Below are 15,674 nucleotides of genomic sequence, written 5' to 3'. Positions count from 1 at the left end.
GCACTCTAAAATCTGAAGAAGGCCTCTTTACCAAGGTCTGAACAATGTTTAATATCTCTAAAAGTACGAATCAGATTTAAAAGTTGTGTTACACGAATAATGTCAGAAAGATTTGTGTGTGACATTTTAAAGTTGGAATGAGGTTTCTGAGTGAAAGTATGAAGGAGCAGTTAGCAGTTGAAGTTACATGAAGATTGTTCAAGTCTGAAGAGTTTCTCCATTGACTTCCATGTTAAAAATGGGATGAATTATGGGATGTATCTCTGGAATTATGAAAGTTATGAATAAGAAAAGTAATAGCCATCGATTCCCGACCGAGCTGAACGTTTTGATGTTTGAACGGAGTTTCTGCGATGTGGAATGTGGGAGAAGAAGAGGTGCAAAATAACCCGGCGGAATAATAAAGAATTTTGTGCGTAGCATAACAGATAGTTGGAATGCTGTATCAGCATTCCCACTAAATAAGTAACAATATTGATGGCTCTGTTACATTCAATTACCCATGAGAGTGAGGCAGCATGCACAATATCAGGACCCTGAAACTGAGTTAGCCTAATGGCATGCAGCCGTCATTAATTATATTATGTACACCTGTCCTCGACTGTGACACTTCAAGTGTTTCTATGAAAAAGGGCTAATCGTACCAACGTTTGATATTGTTTCTATGCTAATGTCTCATAGAATGACAGTTAGCCTTAAATGCAATTTTCCAACCCATCCAACGATAATGGCATCACAGGAGGTACGAGACTGAATGTGTGTCAGGGAAACAATGGGACTGTCCCAATAAGATGGTCCTGGTGGGTGTGGGCATGGCAGCAGTCACCTCACCACCATTGTCCTCCAATGGCATTCAGGAAATAAATTACCTCCCTGTAGGCGCTAATGGCTGAGTGCTTGTCGGGACTTTTAGGAAGGGAATCGTGACTAGAGTTACTACATTTTGTTAGGGTAACTGTGGAGTCAGCGTAGCAACAACTGAGACCCTGGCATCATGCTTCAGAGTAAAGCACCCCTAAACACACAGACAAACACACACACAGAGGTCCCCTCCCCCCGCACTCTCCTCACCAAGACCTCAGGAGAACTTGTTCAGAGCGGATTTTGGTCACAGCAGGAGAGCAAGGGTAAAGATTTCTATGCCTACTCTTTATCTTTTAGTACAGACTTCAGAAACCATCTCCATTTTTGTTTACATGTTACCCTGACCTGAGAGCTGGTGGTTGTGTTATTAGCAAAACAGTTATTAGTAAACCGCAGGTTTCACAGGGTGTGTACGCTATAATTAACTCTGCATCTGGAATAGAGTGGCCAATATCACTATGCTGCCAGCAATTCAATAAATCTTTTATTAATTAAAAGCAGAATGACAAAACACTGCAGGTTTTCAGAATGCGTAACAGATTCGCTCTAGCGAAGGAGAAAATAAGTACGATCTATGCGATACCACAAAACACCTTTTCTTTGGAAGCATTTGAAGAAATTGTTATCAGTAAAAGCACAGGAAAATTGTCAGAAACAAGAAGCCTAAACATAGCCTACTGTTTCTTTTACTTTTCACAAATCTGAACAATGCTTTCAGGGATAAACAATTGTTTCCCTTTGTCTGTCATTCTCACTCTCTTTTTGCCGAATCTCCCCCTCACAAAATCTATTCATTGTTTTACTGTTACAACAAGCATGCAGACACTTTAAGAAAAAAGATGCAGAAGAAAATATTGGGAAGTGACGGTGTAAGAGTGGCATATTTGGAGCTTCTTTTAAATGCACAATCTGGAAGACTTTAAGGGTAAACTGGGGATAAGGGATAAACAAACTGCATTTAGATGTCTCAGACTCATAAATATTGCATCTGAAGGAACTAAATTAGGATAGTGTTTGAGTTTCGCTTCAGCAGCAGACCTTCAAACACAGTGTATGTTGAGTGGGTGACTGTACTTGGTCTTTTCTTTAATCATCTATATAGGTTTTTTTATTTTTATATGGTTTGACTGTTTTTTCAGACATGGCACATACATAAGGCCCTGTGAAGACTTGCAACATTGCATTAAAATCAGAGAGCAGCAGAGGCCTCAGGGCAGCAGAGGATTTCAGGCGCTTCCATCAACCTGTGACTAGATGAGAGCTTAATCTACAGGGCTGTGTAATGAGTGCTCACTTTTTTCTCCTCCAAACAGAGTGGAAAGATCCATAATTCATCAAGGCAAAACATAAGTTGATGCATTAGAGCTGCCACTGCTTAAAAAGATTGACACATTTTCTGCCCTCTTTTTAAAAGTGTTTATTCTTAGCTGTGGAAGATTTTTGCTGAGGGTAGCTTAATGGAACTACTGTAAATACCATTAGGATGTCATTGTATAGGTGGATACCTGGTTTAATGTCAGAAGAAATGAGGAGGCTGACGTAGGCCAGGAGACAACCTGGATTTGTGGCAATTAAATATTAAGGTCTAGCGGGAATACATTTACAGCAAACTGGAAAAGGATAAGAAGGTGGCAGAGAGAAACAGACAGAAAAATATGGTGGAATAAGACACTGAGAATATATGACCTAGTTTTGCCTCTTTTTTTTTTACTTCCTCAGTTTAGGTACTGTTGTTTTTTTTGGTTATGGCAAGCAAGAAGCCTGGAGGGCAGGAAGAGCAAAGTTTGAAGTAAACGAGGAATAAACTCCAGCAGTGTGGTTATTCAGGTGCATTAGCCTGATCCCTCCCACAGCCAGGTTAGACAGGTGATAATCAGGATGCCAGACAGTCAAAGCAGAGCATTCTCCTCTTTCACTCCACTCTCTTTCCTCCTGCCTGCTGACGTCAGCCACCCAGAGCACACAACTCTGCTGCACACACACCTGCTGGCTTCTCAGTCCACCTGGCCCAGATCCATCTCTGGCTCAGCTCTACGAGCACAAACACAGGTCTGTTTACAACCTGGGCACACAGTCACAGCCCTACAGTAAATGCAGTATCTATTTCATGCTCGCTGCTGAGAGAAAATAGGAATGCCTGCAGTATGGCCTGCTGCTAATAACACTATATCATACAAGAATTGTGCATGTCTTATTAATGTTTAATTGTTTCACATTGCAGGTTAAATGTTTCCTTGGTGTTTCCGTGGAGCGGCTTTAATGCCTCACATGTTGCTGACTAGGAGAATTCTCCAAGGATTTCCTTACACCCCCACTACAACTGTACAGGATCCACAAAGGGAACGAGTTTGTATTGTAATTGATGTGACAGGCTCTCTCACCTACTTGTTATGAAATCAGCAAGAACGTAAAACTGCACAATCATCAAAGCAATGCTTGTAGTGGTGGGACAAAAAGGCAAAGAGAGAGAGATTTTTTATATCAGGGCCTAATTCTGTTTTCATCTCCACAAGCAACATGAAACAACTGACAATATACTGTGGTAAATAATAATATGAAATATATATATATGCATACAAGCAAACATAGGAATACTGCTTCACTAAATGAGAACATTCAACGCATCAAATGGCATATTTGAGCTATGCTTCAACCAGTCTAGATCAGTCAAAAATAAATTAACTTAGTAGGCATGTCCTCCAGAGGAGCAACACAATACCCTGTTTGCAATATTGATGTCAGAGGTTCAAGGCAAACTACATGAGCAACAACACTAAATGATGATAATTAATACCAACGAGCAATAATCCAGCAAGCAACACTACCTCAAGCAAGGAGACACACTGACACATAGCAAAAAAGAATCTCTTCCAGTTTGAATTTCAGAGTGTAATGTGCTTTAGACACCCCATCAACCTCTGCTGGAGGGGAACTGCTATGTCTGTCCTACAAAGCTCCCTGAAATAAGCCCTGCCACTAAATTCACATAGTAGGTCACGTGAATGAGAAAACAATACGCAAGTCCTGTGTTATTTGAAACGAGAGAAATTGTGGTGTGTATTGTCTCTTGGTCGACACTAGCAGCGGGAGATGAAGGGCACTTGCTGTCCCTCTGCTCAAACACTCGCGTTTCCGTCTGCCAGGTCAGACACAAATGCATCGCTATTCCCTGCTCTGCGGAGTGGAAACACTGTGGTCGACAGGTGACTAACCTGAATGGTGCACGTATATTCCGTATCATCCAGCAGTCTCACGGTGCAGCTGTATTCCCGCTCAAGATTCCTGATGCTGCCACTCTTGAATCGGCTCAACATCTTCTCGGAGAATCGCTGCTGCTCTGCGTCTAGGACCAGAACAATACAACTCAACAGCAGCGTGCCAGTGAATGTCACATTGACCACAATCCCCGGTCCCCTGAACGACCAGCAGCCGGCGAGGCGTGCACCATTGTTGTTCCGTTAAGTTTTCGTGCTGTGGGCCCGTGTTAAAAAGAGCAGAATCCAAGGATGCCCGCATCCAGATCCAGCAGGGTAGCTCTGTTGTGTGTCTGCTGTGGAGCCGAGAAGGATTATCTCTCACCATTCACCGTGGCCACTTGAGCAGGCGGGCGGGTCCCAATGAAAACTGACGTCAAAGTGAACCAACGGGGGTGTTTGGTGTTTTTTCTCTGCACTTTAATATATTCTTTCTTACTCCGCAATTTGTCCAGAAAATATTAAAAGTGGCTTCTGTTGGTTAAATATCAACTAGAGATTTAAAATAAATAAAAAAGGCAAATTTGTTTTATTTTGCAAAATGTTTATTGACAGCAGGTGCCTTACAGTTTAACACGTTATGATAACATGCTTGCTATCTAAAGATGTTTGTGATTCATTATGGATGTGACTAAGCTTTAATACCATTTATTATGAGGTAAATCTTCTGAAGCTATAGCCTACCATATGACAAATCTGTAGCAATGTGTCCTGGGGGTGGGCTTACTGGCTTTAAACAATGCCAGCACTACCTAATATTAATGTATTGAGCTCAGGTCATAGCACTCAGGTTGGTTTGTTAACATTTACATATTTTTGTTAAAGGTCCCATGTCATGGCCATTTCTACTTATCATAATTCCATTGTTGAGGTCTACTAGAATAGATTTACATTGTTTAATGTGAACCAAAATCACATTGATTTTCTCATACAGCGTCTCTGTATAGTATCTGTATTCACTCTCTGTCCTAAACGGCTTGTTGGAGCTCCTGCCCCCCCCCCCTCTCCCAATGAGAAAATATAAGGGTGTGTGTGTGTGTGTGTGTGTGTGTGTGTGTGTGTGTGTGTGTGTGTGTGTGTGTGTGTGTGTGTGTGTGTGTGTGTGTGTGTGTGTGTGTGTGTGTGTGTGGCTCCACGGATTGGTCTATCGGATTGGGTATCGTTATGTCACTATAGTCAGGAAGAAAAAAATGGAAAAAGAAAAATCTCCAACGAGGCGTTCTGGGGCAGCATAGACAGTTATTTTCTGTTTTAGAGTTTTACTCGCTACAGGGTGTACTTTGAGGGTTTGTGACTATGCAGACCGTTTATATGCTGAAAAAGCTACATAACACACAAGGGGACGGGTAATAACCGGAAAAGCATGACATGGGACCTTTAAACTTAAGGTTAGCCATTCAGATAGGAGGCAGAGGTTATTTATCATACTTCTAACCAGGTCTTCTTGTGTGAGTATTTAACCCTCCAATTGTCTTCGTTTCCACCCCCCCCCTTACTTTGGTGTTCGCGGTCAAAAAAAATTCCGGTCCTGTTTTAACTGCTATTAGGCTTACATTAACACAAAAACCATTAATCATCGCCAAATGTCATTTAACACCCTCAGACTACTGGTATACATGAAAAACTGCAGTAAATATACAAAGAATAGACACTGAACATTGCGTGTGCCAGGTGTGATCCATGTGGGGGGATGGGCATATAAGAGCGAGAAATGTGTCAGATTGTTTGTCAATCGTGTGTGTGTGTGTGTGTGTGCGTGTGTGGGACAGGTGGGTGTTTGTGTGTGTGTTTTATCTGATCCGTATGCTAATTCCTTTTCTTTATGGGGACACCATGGGTGTTACAAAGTTGACTAAATCATCCAAAATTCAATGAAAGTGGTGGTCAGCAATGATATATGTTCAAATGTCTACTGTGAGGGATATCATAAAGCCGTAATGCAATCGAATGTAAAACAAAGAAGTTATGATTGATGAAAGTAGTAAATCGGTCAGATCTGACCCAAAGACAACAGGAGGGTTAATGTATTCTACTGCCACCTGCAGGCCAGTCATAGTTAGTGCGTTTCAAGTAGACAGTGCAACTGTTTGTATGGTGCATAGTGTACTCTATGGCAGTGGTTCTCAACTGGTGGGTCGTGACCGGGTCGCGACCCGTTTCGAGTGGGTCGTGGATGTGTGAGTGAAGAAAAAAGAATTGAAAAAGAAAATTGGAATTATTCTTTTTTTGGGGGTGGGGGGAAAAGTCAAACTTTTATTTTGAAGACCCGATTTTCTAACGCTGTGCATGCAGTCGGCGTTGGACTGGAAGTACCGGAGAACATAAACGGTTTTGAAAACTTCTGTGATCATCTTCTCAATAAAATATCTTTGCTGATGTTTTTTCGAGTCTTCTGGCCAATCAGAGTCAAGATTGTTGCCGGAAGTCCCCACGGAGATAAAAATGAACACATAATGAAATATGACCCCCGGTTTGATGATTGACAGGTCACAGAACAATAGGAGCTATCTACCCTTACCCACAATTTAAAGTAAGTCACAAAGACACACATCTCCTCTTCACTCTTCTCGCAGCAAGATGTCAGAACAAAGTGAAAAACAAACAATGGCATAAAATATTATTAATATGTCGGGTATAGATTTATTTATTTTCTTCTCAGAGTGTACCAGAATGCATAGTTTGTTAGTATTTCTAAAAATCTCCTGGGGGAGAATCCCAACAGACCCCATGTAAGGTGATAGGGAATTTTCGCTATAAGTATTTTAATATTTCTACTATTCAATTTTGACCTACTTCTCTCAGCAGAGTTGACCACATTTTTATCAGGAAACCGTTATTTTCTTTGATATGAAAATCCAAGGTATGTTCTACAGCTTACCAGGTTTACCATAACATGGTAATTGGGTTTCAGCGTTGTAAATATTGTAACACTCATACAACGAAAATCCAAAAGATCTTTCACTCCCTGCCGTGACCCGGATTCGACCGGGGTTGCTGCGGCCACAACGTAGAGTACTAACCACTATACGATCACGGCGAGCTATCAGGGACTGGTGCTGCCATCGAATACTTTAGCTATTAGTAGTTGTGAAATTTGCATACATTAGACCTTGGTTTCGTATTTAAGATTATCGCTTAAATATGTCCCTTTGTAACGTTACAGGGTAAAGGGAGCAAGAAAAATGTTCCTTTTACTCACACACATAGGCTACATATATCAGAGAAACTGATAATGCTGCACTAGTCTATTATTATTTTCCAGAGCTGTATATGTAGTCTATTCAATGTTAAAACGTTGTAATCCATTTAAACTGTTGATTGGAGAGTAAGATGTAAATAATATACATTTTTAGAAAATGACAACAACAAAAAAGGTGGAAAGTAGTGATTTTTATTAGATATATTATTAACAGTAAATGTTTTTACTCTTTGTTAGGCTAGCCAGCTTGCCACAAATGAAAAAGTTATTAAAAAAAAAAAAAATACATTTATTAAATTAAGTGTTAATGTTTTTTCTGTGTTGAGCTAATAATTAAAGGCTGGAAAGGCCAACCAAACAAAACCTCAGCCATCCACTCACTCATTCATCCTCCACAGACTCATTGACAGGCAAATGTCAAAAAGTAAAGTCTTGCAGTTCATTTTCATCGTTCTCTTCAGGTTCGTTGCCCCTTGTAACTGCAACTTTAGCAGCACACTCTGCCTTTCTGGTGAAAGGGCCAGCCTGAGTCTGATGCAGCCGTGGTTTGCTGCTTGTAATGTTGCCCATACTTTGAGCAGAAGCACCTTCTTTTTTCTTGGCTGGTGTTGTATGATTCCTCCTGTGCAGTTTACAGGAGGCCACCAAAGGCTTTCCTATGTCTACTTGTTGGCTTTCTGTCAGGCGCAGCTTACTGTCCCTATCAGTATAGTGTAGATCAACTTTGATGACCAGCGATTCCTGACAAAGACAAATGATAAACACAATTTAAAATTGATTGTATATATTTTCTTGTAAATACTTTCTCTGTTTTGTTTTTCAAAAACATTGTCAGGATAGAATCACACACATTATTGACTACATACCGTAAGCTTCTGAAGAGCACAAAGTCGCAGTGTAGAGTCCGTGTTTTCAGATTTGGTAAATAGTAAAGAGTCCATCTCCTCTGACCTGCCAGGCCCGGAAAAGATGTCTTCCATTGGCTAAAGATTTAAAGCATATAAGATTTTGTCAGCATTATCATAATTATCCTGCTTTAACACTGGCCAGGCAATGAATAGCTGCTAGAAATGCACCTTATGATAAAACCTTTCATTAAATCAGCCACTAGATGTCAGTATGGGCAAGGATTCTGCATTCATCTAATAGGCTAAAGAAGTACATATGTGCATATGACTATCACTACTTCCTTTTTCTTTGTCTGTGGCTGCAGTAGACTGGAAGTCTATATATGGGCAGAACTTCCTCCGACATGTTAAACGTGGGGTTGTTTGATCACCATTGAGAAATTCTGCTTGCTCATGGAAACTGACAGCCCTTGTGGAATTTATGATGCAGATACAACTTGTGTAGTCATATTAACAGAAAGTCACACTTTAGTGTATACCGTTTACTTTTGCATAGTGTGTTTTTGTTTCTATAAAGAAGAGTGCCTTGTTTCAAACATCTCACTGTATAGAGCTCCTGTGGCTCCTAATTTGATGAGAATATAACTTGACAGGATAGTTTTAAGTAAAGATAAATATTTACAGGTATGCTGCTCAGGGTGACGGTGCAGTCCTGGGTCCGGGGGCCTTTAGTCTTTACAGTGGCAAAAGCCATCAAGACATTAGAGAACAAAGCTGAGAAGCTGACTTCCACTTCAACCCCACAAACAAACATCCGCCGCTTCTTCCGTGGTAGTTCTGAAAGGAGATATGAAAAAGGTTTATTATCAAATAATGACTTAGGTTAACATATTATTCTTTTGATTTGACTGTACATTTACACATTATGGTATACAATGATTTACTGATGGAGCAGCTGATCTGATCATTTAGACCGCAGACATTTTATAATTCGTCTTGTCTAAAGTAGATGATATTTTAATATTATCTTTTATCATTCAAAAAGGGGTCAAATTAATTTCAGGAAGTTATGGTGCCATTGAAAAACGTATTTTCAGTAAACCAGTTCCCCTTTTTGATTAATCAAAAACAATGACTAGGGTTTTTGTATGGTGCTGAAAATATCCAATTAAACCACAATGTCTGTCGGCGCTTGGTTTGTCACATGTGTGTAGGAGGTATTGTAAAAAGAAAATAGAGCAATCTCTCTCACACTATCGAGGGCAGCAGATCAAGAAATGGAACTGTGGTTTACTTTATGTAAAATAAACTGTATGTTTTGACATCAGCTCTTGAATGTGATTCCACCTGGAAAAAACATGTAAGACTGTTTCCTCAACTCACTGTTTGCTTGTCTCCAGCAGGCATCGCGCAGATGTAGTTCTCTCGTGTGTCCGGCAGTCTGAACTGGGTCAGCAAGAGATCGAGGTTCCTTCAGTGTGTGTTTGATCTCCACCTGCTGCTTGCCTGTGACTAGAGGGTCTCTGCCTAGATCTGGTGTAGAGAGGGAGAAATATACAAGTAAATAAAAGCCTGCAAGACTCTACAGCAACTTCACATACACATTTCCAGGGTGTTTTCCCCATATTTCACTCAGTCTACTTTGACCACTATATCAACACTACACTAATTACTAGGGTTAATCTTTAGCAGATACAATAGGATTGGAATTCATACACTCATTGCTCATGGGACTTCCTGAGTTCTGCAATAGCAAGAAGGAAAAGTTAATCAGCTTCACATGGCTGACTTTGAGGAACCTTGGGAAATTTGAAAAGTGATTTAATCTTCACAGCAATTACATGGAAGTTTGGAAACCCCATTACATTGAGTACATACAAACATAGGAATCATAAATAGGGTGGACTAACCACTAGTAAAAGCCATGTCGCAAATATCTAATATAGATTTATGCTTGACTTTTGAGAATATTTGGCTTCAGGCATATCTGGGGCGAGCTGTCTTCACTATAATAGATGAGCAACCAGCCGCTCTTCTTCCATTTCAAAAAGTACCAGACAAGATGAGCGATATCAAAAGCAGAGGCACAGGAATGTTTAAGTTACTGCCTATATTGTTCGCTTGAATAAAAAGTACAAAGAGATAAAAAGTGAAAATGGATCAAACCTGAAAAATCATAATCATGGTTCATTTGTTCATCTAATACGTTAACATACACAAACCCCGATACACAGAATGCTGTCAGCAGGGAGTCCTGTGAGCTCATGAACACCGTGGCATGGGTGCCTAAACGGCAGAGCAGCTGTCTTGCAGGGTGCAAGCTCTCAGGTTTCCTGCTGTTCTCTTGCCAACAGTGTGAATTTCCAGAGAATGAGGTCATATGCTAATGATACCTTGAAAAATAAATCTCCCAGACACCCATCAAGCAGACAAACATGCTCTCAGGAAGGGAACATTTGATAACTCCCACCCCGCCAGTCACTGCTATACTACTGTCCTGAGTAAACAACACTAAAATGAGTAGCTAACCATTATAAAACGTCTCGGTGACCCAGCCAGCGCACCCATGAGCAACCTGTTCCCTTTATATCTGTTTACCCACTGTCAACTTAATGAACGAGAAAAAACAAACAAAAAAACTGATGAATTCATTATCATACTAGAATTTGCTCACATACAAAAAAAAGAAACAGTCCCGTTTGAAATACATACCCTCTGACACTCTCTCTAAGACATGTGTGACTTTCTCGGTCTGTAGGATGTGTGCATTCAAGTACTTTGTGAAGATTCCAGTACTTTTCCCCCCGTCCTGGACCTCAAAAGCCTCAGCATCTTCACATCTGCATCGGTTAATACAGGAAATGTTATTCAAAATAATCAGAGAGCAAACTATTTAGTTATTCTTTTTAAATAAACATGACTTTCTACAGCATGTTGACTGAATTGAAATAAAAAAAGGTTCTTGAATTTGCAATTGAATATGTATTAAACGGCTCATAAAAAGTACATACGTGGCATAACCATAAACAGTGTTCCCTGTGGGTCCTAAAGGCATAATACCCGAAGGTATGCAATCCTGGTTGTACCTGTATGAAGTAAAATACAGTTCAGGGTATTGAAACAATGCATATTATGAATAACATCTAATAATATGTACAGAATATAACAGTTTGTTTAATAATCATTTAAAAAATAAAATGTGAAAATATATGCATTACTGTCAGTTTGTGAAAACAGAAAGGAAGTACTGCACCTACCATTTTCTACATGTGTCCAGAAGCATTACACTCAGTGCAGTCTGTTTCTCCTGCATACTGCGCATGACTCTCTGCACACAGACACAGTTTTCAGGTCGGTACGGTTGTGGGGCATCAACAGCTACCAAGTAATTCCTCCCAGCATGCTCATATCCATGACCCGCATAGTAGAAAAGGCCTGTTGAGAGTGATCAAATATACATCTAATTACAGCGGCAAGACCACAAAAAATGTAATCATCATATTTTCCACCTAACATGAAAAAGTTATCTGATTTCAGTGCAGTATGATATGTTTGCTTCAGTCTTTATTTCGTTATTAGCCAGAGAAAGTAGAGAATAGTAACACACAGTATCATTCTGACAAAGCAGTTCTCTTATCCTTATTTTGTTTGATCATAAACATACTTTCATATTACAGCTCTCATTTCATTACTGGGTGTACAGTTCCCCTTAACAATATGACTTATGCAGCTGTGTGCTTTAGTTATTAATAGCTCCAATTTTTCATACGATGAGGGGCCACCTTTCTTTTTTGTTTAACACCGTGGATGTGATACACAGAGAATGTATTTGCCTGATTGTGAATGACCCTCTCTCAAAGTGCTTCAGGCATAGAGGAAGTGCCATATTTAGCATATGCTGTTACAAATGCCTATGCTTATTTTTAACCTTATCTGCTCATTCAACCACGAATACATGTAAAGTAAGATATTGGTACTGTAAACCAAGCGTGACCCATGACGCATGGACAACAAAAGATAATAGCCACAGAACAAACCAGAATAAGTTACAATGTTATATCTCAGATCCAACAAAACAGTTTTTTTTTGTTGCAGAATTTGTCCAAGGTTAAATCATGAAACAACAGAAATATGTAGCTAATTTAGAAACAATTGTATGTAGAGACAAATTATAATCACCATAAACTCCTCTGTCAAGGAGCTGAATGAACTTTTCTATTGCGGCTAGCATCTCCTCTCTGGTGAGGTCCAGCAGGGAAACCACTCTGAAGCCAAGCTGCTGCAGGAGGTTGGCCAGCTGATGCACATCCATGATGGGGGCCATCAAGGCCGGGTGGTGGGAGTAATTCAGGTTGCCAATAAGGAGGGCAACTTTATCAGTGGCTGCAACAAAGATATAAGTTACATTCTAATTAAAGCAAAGCAACCTAATTCTCATACATACTGTGATTGTTTTCTATTAAAGCACACTAAAACTAGCGAGGATTGACACCAAGTTTCTTTCGTTATGCGTACCTGTGGTTGCTGGAGTAGGAAGCAGATCCGTTTGCACTAAAGAAGTGTGAAAAAGAGAAGCACAAATCAGTTTCTTCAAACAAAGATCTGATCTTAAGTACTATCATTTTATCAAGAGTGTACAGAAAGGGTATTTTAAAAAAAAGAATTGGACGATATTTTGTGATCCATACTCTACACGCCACAACATAAGTCACAAACAGGAAAAACACTGCAAGAGCTAGTTTCACTTTACACCTCTTTCCTGTTGTGTGTCTAAGGCTCGGATTATGCACTATTTTAAGTCCTACTTCCTTTTTTGTCTGTAGAAATGGGAAAGTACCTGCTGCATAATGGAAATAACTTCTAAGTACTAAATTAATGGAATGGAAGGAATGTTTTCTTCACAGTCTTTTCATGAGAACTGGAGGAAGTAAAGTAAAAAAGAAAGACTTTAAACTGTGCATAAAAGTTATGACTTACCAATGCCAACATCCACTGGTTCAGTCCATGTCTCTTGTAGTATGTTAGATATGCAGCACAAGTATGATCCTTCATGTTCGGCTGTTGCATTGTCAATCTGCAGGTATTACAAAAGATTATATTCCTATCATTGTTTGTCTTTGGCAAAAATGTCACCAAAGTGCAGTGATTCATACCCAGTGAAATGAACCAGTAAATACAGAACAGTGTAAACAATCACTGTCAGCACTGAGCTAAGTAAACACTCCGTTCTTACCTGTAGCGTGCCAGTAGTCTTATCCTGCAGCGGCTGTCCATTTCTGTACCACTGATAGTGTGGAGTGGGGATGCCAAAGGCAGCGCAGTGGAGAGTGAGTTTTTTACCTTGTCGGACTGTCTGGGGTTTAGGGCTCTCAGCGATGTGTGGCTCGCCTTGCCAGTGAATGGACAACCCTGATAGAATAAGATAAAAGCAATATACTTAAAACCTATTTACTGCCAACACCCAAGGGCTATGTTGAAGTAAGCAAAATAACGGAAAAAGCAGTACACTACTACAATATAAATTAACATGACAATGCATACCTGATTTATCAATGTCCAACGCCTTCACTTTCACCCAGTCGCTGAACACGCAGTTACAGAAGTTGTCACTAACTCGGCAGATGTAGAGCTGAGATTTTTTAGCTTGTATGGTCAAGTCTTCTGTATTGCCCGCAAACACCTGGAAGTGAAAAGGGAAATTATCATTGTATTATAATTATCAGTACAATAATGTGTTCATCACTTTAATGTTGCAGCTGATAAAGGTGGAGCTTATCATTTTACTGTAAAACAGCTGAGTAGCTAGTGAATTTAACTTATAATAATACAACTATTTGTTGATTATATCTTGTATTATAAATCTGAATCTCAAAATTGCCTAAAGTTATCAAATAAGTTAAGCCTACTGGTGTAAAAAGTTTAAAATGTATAAGAAGCATAAAGTGGTATCTTTGGAAGTTTTTCCTTGTCTGTTGTGAGGGTCCAAGGACAAAGGGTGTCCTTTTCATATTCTGTATAAACTGAATAGTCGACTGAGACACACATGTGTGATATTGGGCTATATGAATAAACCTTGATTGATTGATTGATTGATTGATTGATTGATTGATTGATGGTATAACAAAATAAATACTCCATACACACAGATCTTATTTGCACATTACATTTACATTAACAAACGCTATTTAACACGCTTGAGTATGGTTGTAAAACCTTAAAAGGAACGTCATAACCCATACACACAAGCACAGATGAAGAAGACTACGTACCTCTTCATCGTCTTCAGTGAACCACTGGTAATGCAGGATTCCTTTGCCCTCAGCACGGACTCTTAGGGTCACCGTATGGTCCGCAGGTACACACACAGAGAAAGGGTGCCGCACTATGAACAGTTCTGTAACAAATCAAGGGAAAATCTCATTAACATGAAATCCAACTGTGTTGTCAATATTATTTTTTTAAAAGTCACACCATTGCTGTGGTAAAAACACAACATACCGCTGATCATTATTCGACGGGATTTGGTACGGGATCCAGTCATCAGTGCATTTTCTTCTTCTTATAACAGACTGTGGGAAGTTGAGTCACAGTTTAAATTGAGTTAGTTAGCCTATACCGCTCCCAGATCGAAAAACGGCGAAATCACAAGAATATAAGGAAACGGCTTTAAAAGAGAAGTTATAGGGGCATTAAAAGTCTAGCATCAGCCCATTACTTCTCTTTTCTATCGCAATTAGCAACACCGTATCAGATAGAAATGTCCATAATCAACCAATAAGGATGTAAGTGTAGCTATACCTGCTGTAGCCATGTACCAGTGGGTCAGCTGTCAGTAAGTGTATGTTTTCCTGCCGTGAAACTTCATAACTTCACGTACAGCTAAAAAAAATAACTTCCCTTTACCGGAACGAGACAGCATGCACACATATTACCGACAAGCCTATAATACCGGGGCATCTCAAAGAACATGACATGTCTGTCACCTTTGTTTTACTGACAAAATGTGGATTTATTTTGTTTTGAAAATGAATATGTGCTTTTAGTTGAAAATATTTGAAGCAGACAAACTCTACGCCGGTTAAATCGATGGGAATCATTTCAGGGGATATACGTGTGGAGACACTTTTATAGACTTTACGGTAACAAAAAATCTGGCCCCTTTTCAGGTGTTGTAAAATGACAGAGATTAAGTTTAGGAACATACTGGACACTCACAATGTTTTTCACTGAGATAGAGAAAATATGGACTGATCTTTACAATTTTTTAACGCATCTAAATTAAATATATTCAAATAGTATGCCAACTAATGTTTGTACATTTATTGTAATTGTTGTATAATGAATTACTATATTCTGTATAATATGCTGATATTATGATAAGCATCTCCTTTACAACTATTGTATTTGGCCTTTTCGCATAAGTCTGTTAGGTTTAAATATAATATATGTAATAATATGTTTGCCTACTTGAGTTAGGTTTTTTATTTTTAGTTTGTTAAAGCATTTGTA

At 39.4% G+C, this 15,674-nt stretch overlaps 2 protein-coding genes across 2 annotated transcripts in view; both read right to left on the bottom strand.

The window, feature by feature from the left end:
* frmd5a (FERM domain containing 5a) overlaps positions 1-4,468 on the bottom strand; it is a 54,694-nt gene extending 50,226 nt beyond the window's left edge. The window contains exon 1 of the mRNA XM_010792739.1: positions 4,077-4,468. Coding sequence (XP_010791041.1) covers positions 4,077-4,178 — 102 coding nt within the window. The 5' untranslated portion in view covers positions 4,179-4,468. The remainder of the gene's footprint in view (positions 1-4,076) is intronic.
* A 3,025-nt stretch (positions 4,469-7,493) lies between these two features.
* On the bottom strand, positions 7,494-15,057 carry malt3 (MALT paracaspase 3). Its single transcript, XM_010792735.1, has 15 exons — positions 14,964-15,057; positions 14,664-14,734; positions 14,435-14,559; positions 13,707-13,845; positions 13,399-13,574; positions 13,143-13,239; positions 12,681-12,716; positions 12,345-12,548; positions 11,423-11,600; positions 11,177-11,251; positions 10,878-11,005; positions 9,549-9,698; positions 8,848-9,002; positions 8,184-8,300; positions 7,494-8,058 (listed from the first exon to the last, which is right to left on the bottom strand). Exons 2-15 carry the CDS (start codon positions 14,704-14,706, stop codon positions 7,735-7,737), a joined length of 1,947 nt encoding a protein of 648 aa, XP_010791037.1. The 5' UTR covers positions 14,707-14,734; positions 14,964-15,057; the 3' UTR covers positions 7,494-7,734.
* Positions 15,058-15,674: the final 617 nt, after the last annotated feature.

The sequence above is a fragment of the Notothenia coriiceps genome, unplaced genomic scaffold (genome assembly GCF_000735185.1).
Source record: "Notothenia coriiceps isolate Sejong01 unplaced genomic scaffold, NC01 NC01_scaffold00036549, whole genome shotgun sequence".
Taxonomy (NCBI): domain Eukaryota; kingdom Metazoa; phylum Chordata; class Actinopteri; order Perciformes; family Nototheniidae; genus Notothenia; species Notothenia coriiceps.
The sequence above is the reverse complement of the archived record's forward strand: the minus strand, read 5'-3'. Positions and strand labels throughout refer to the sequence as shown.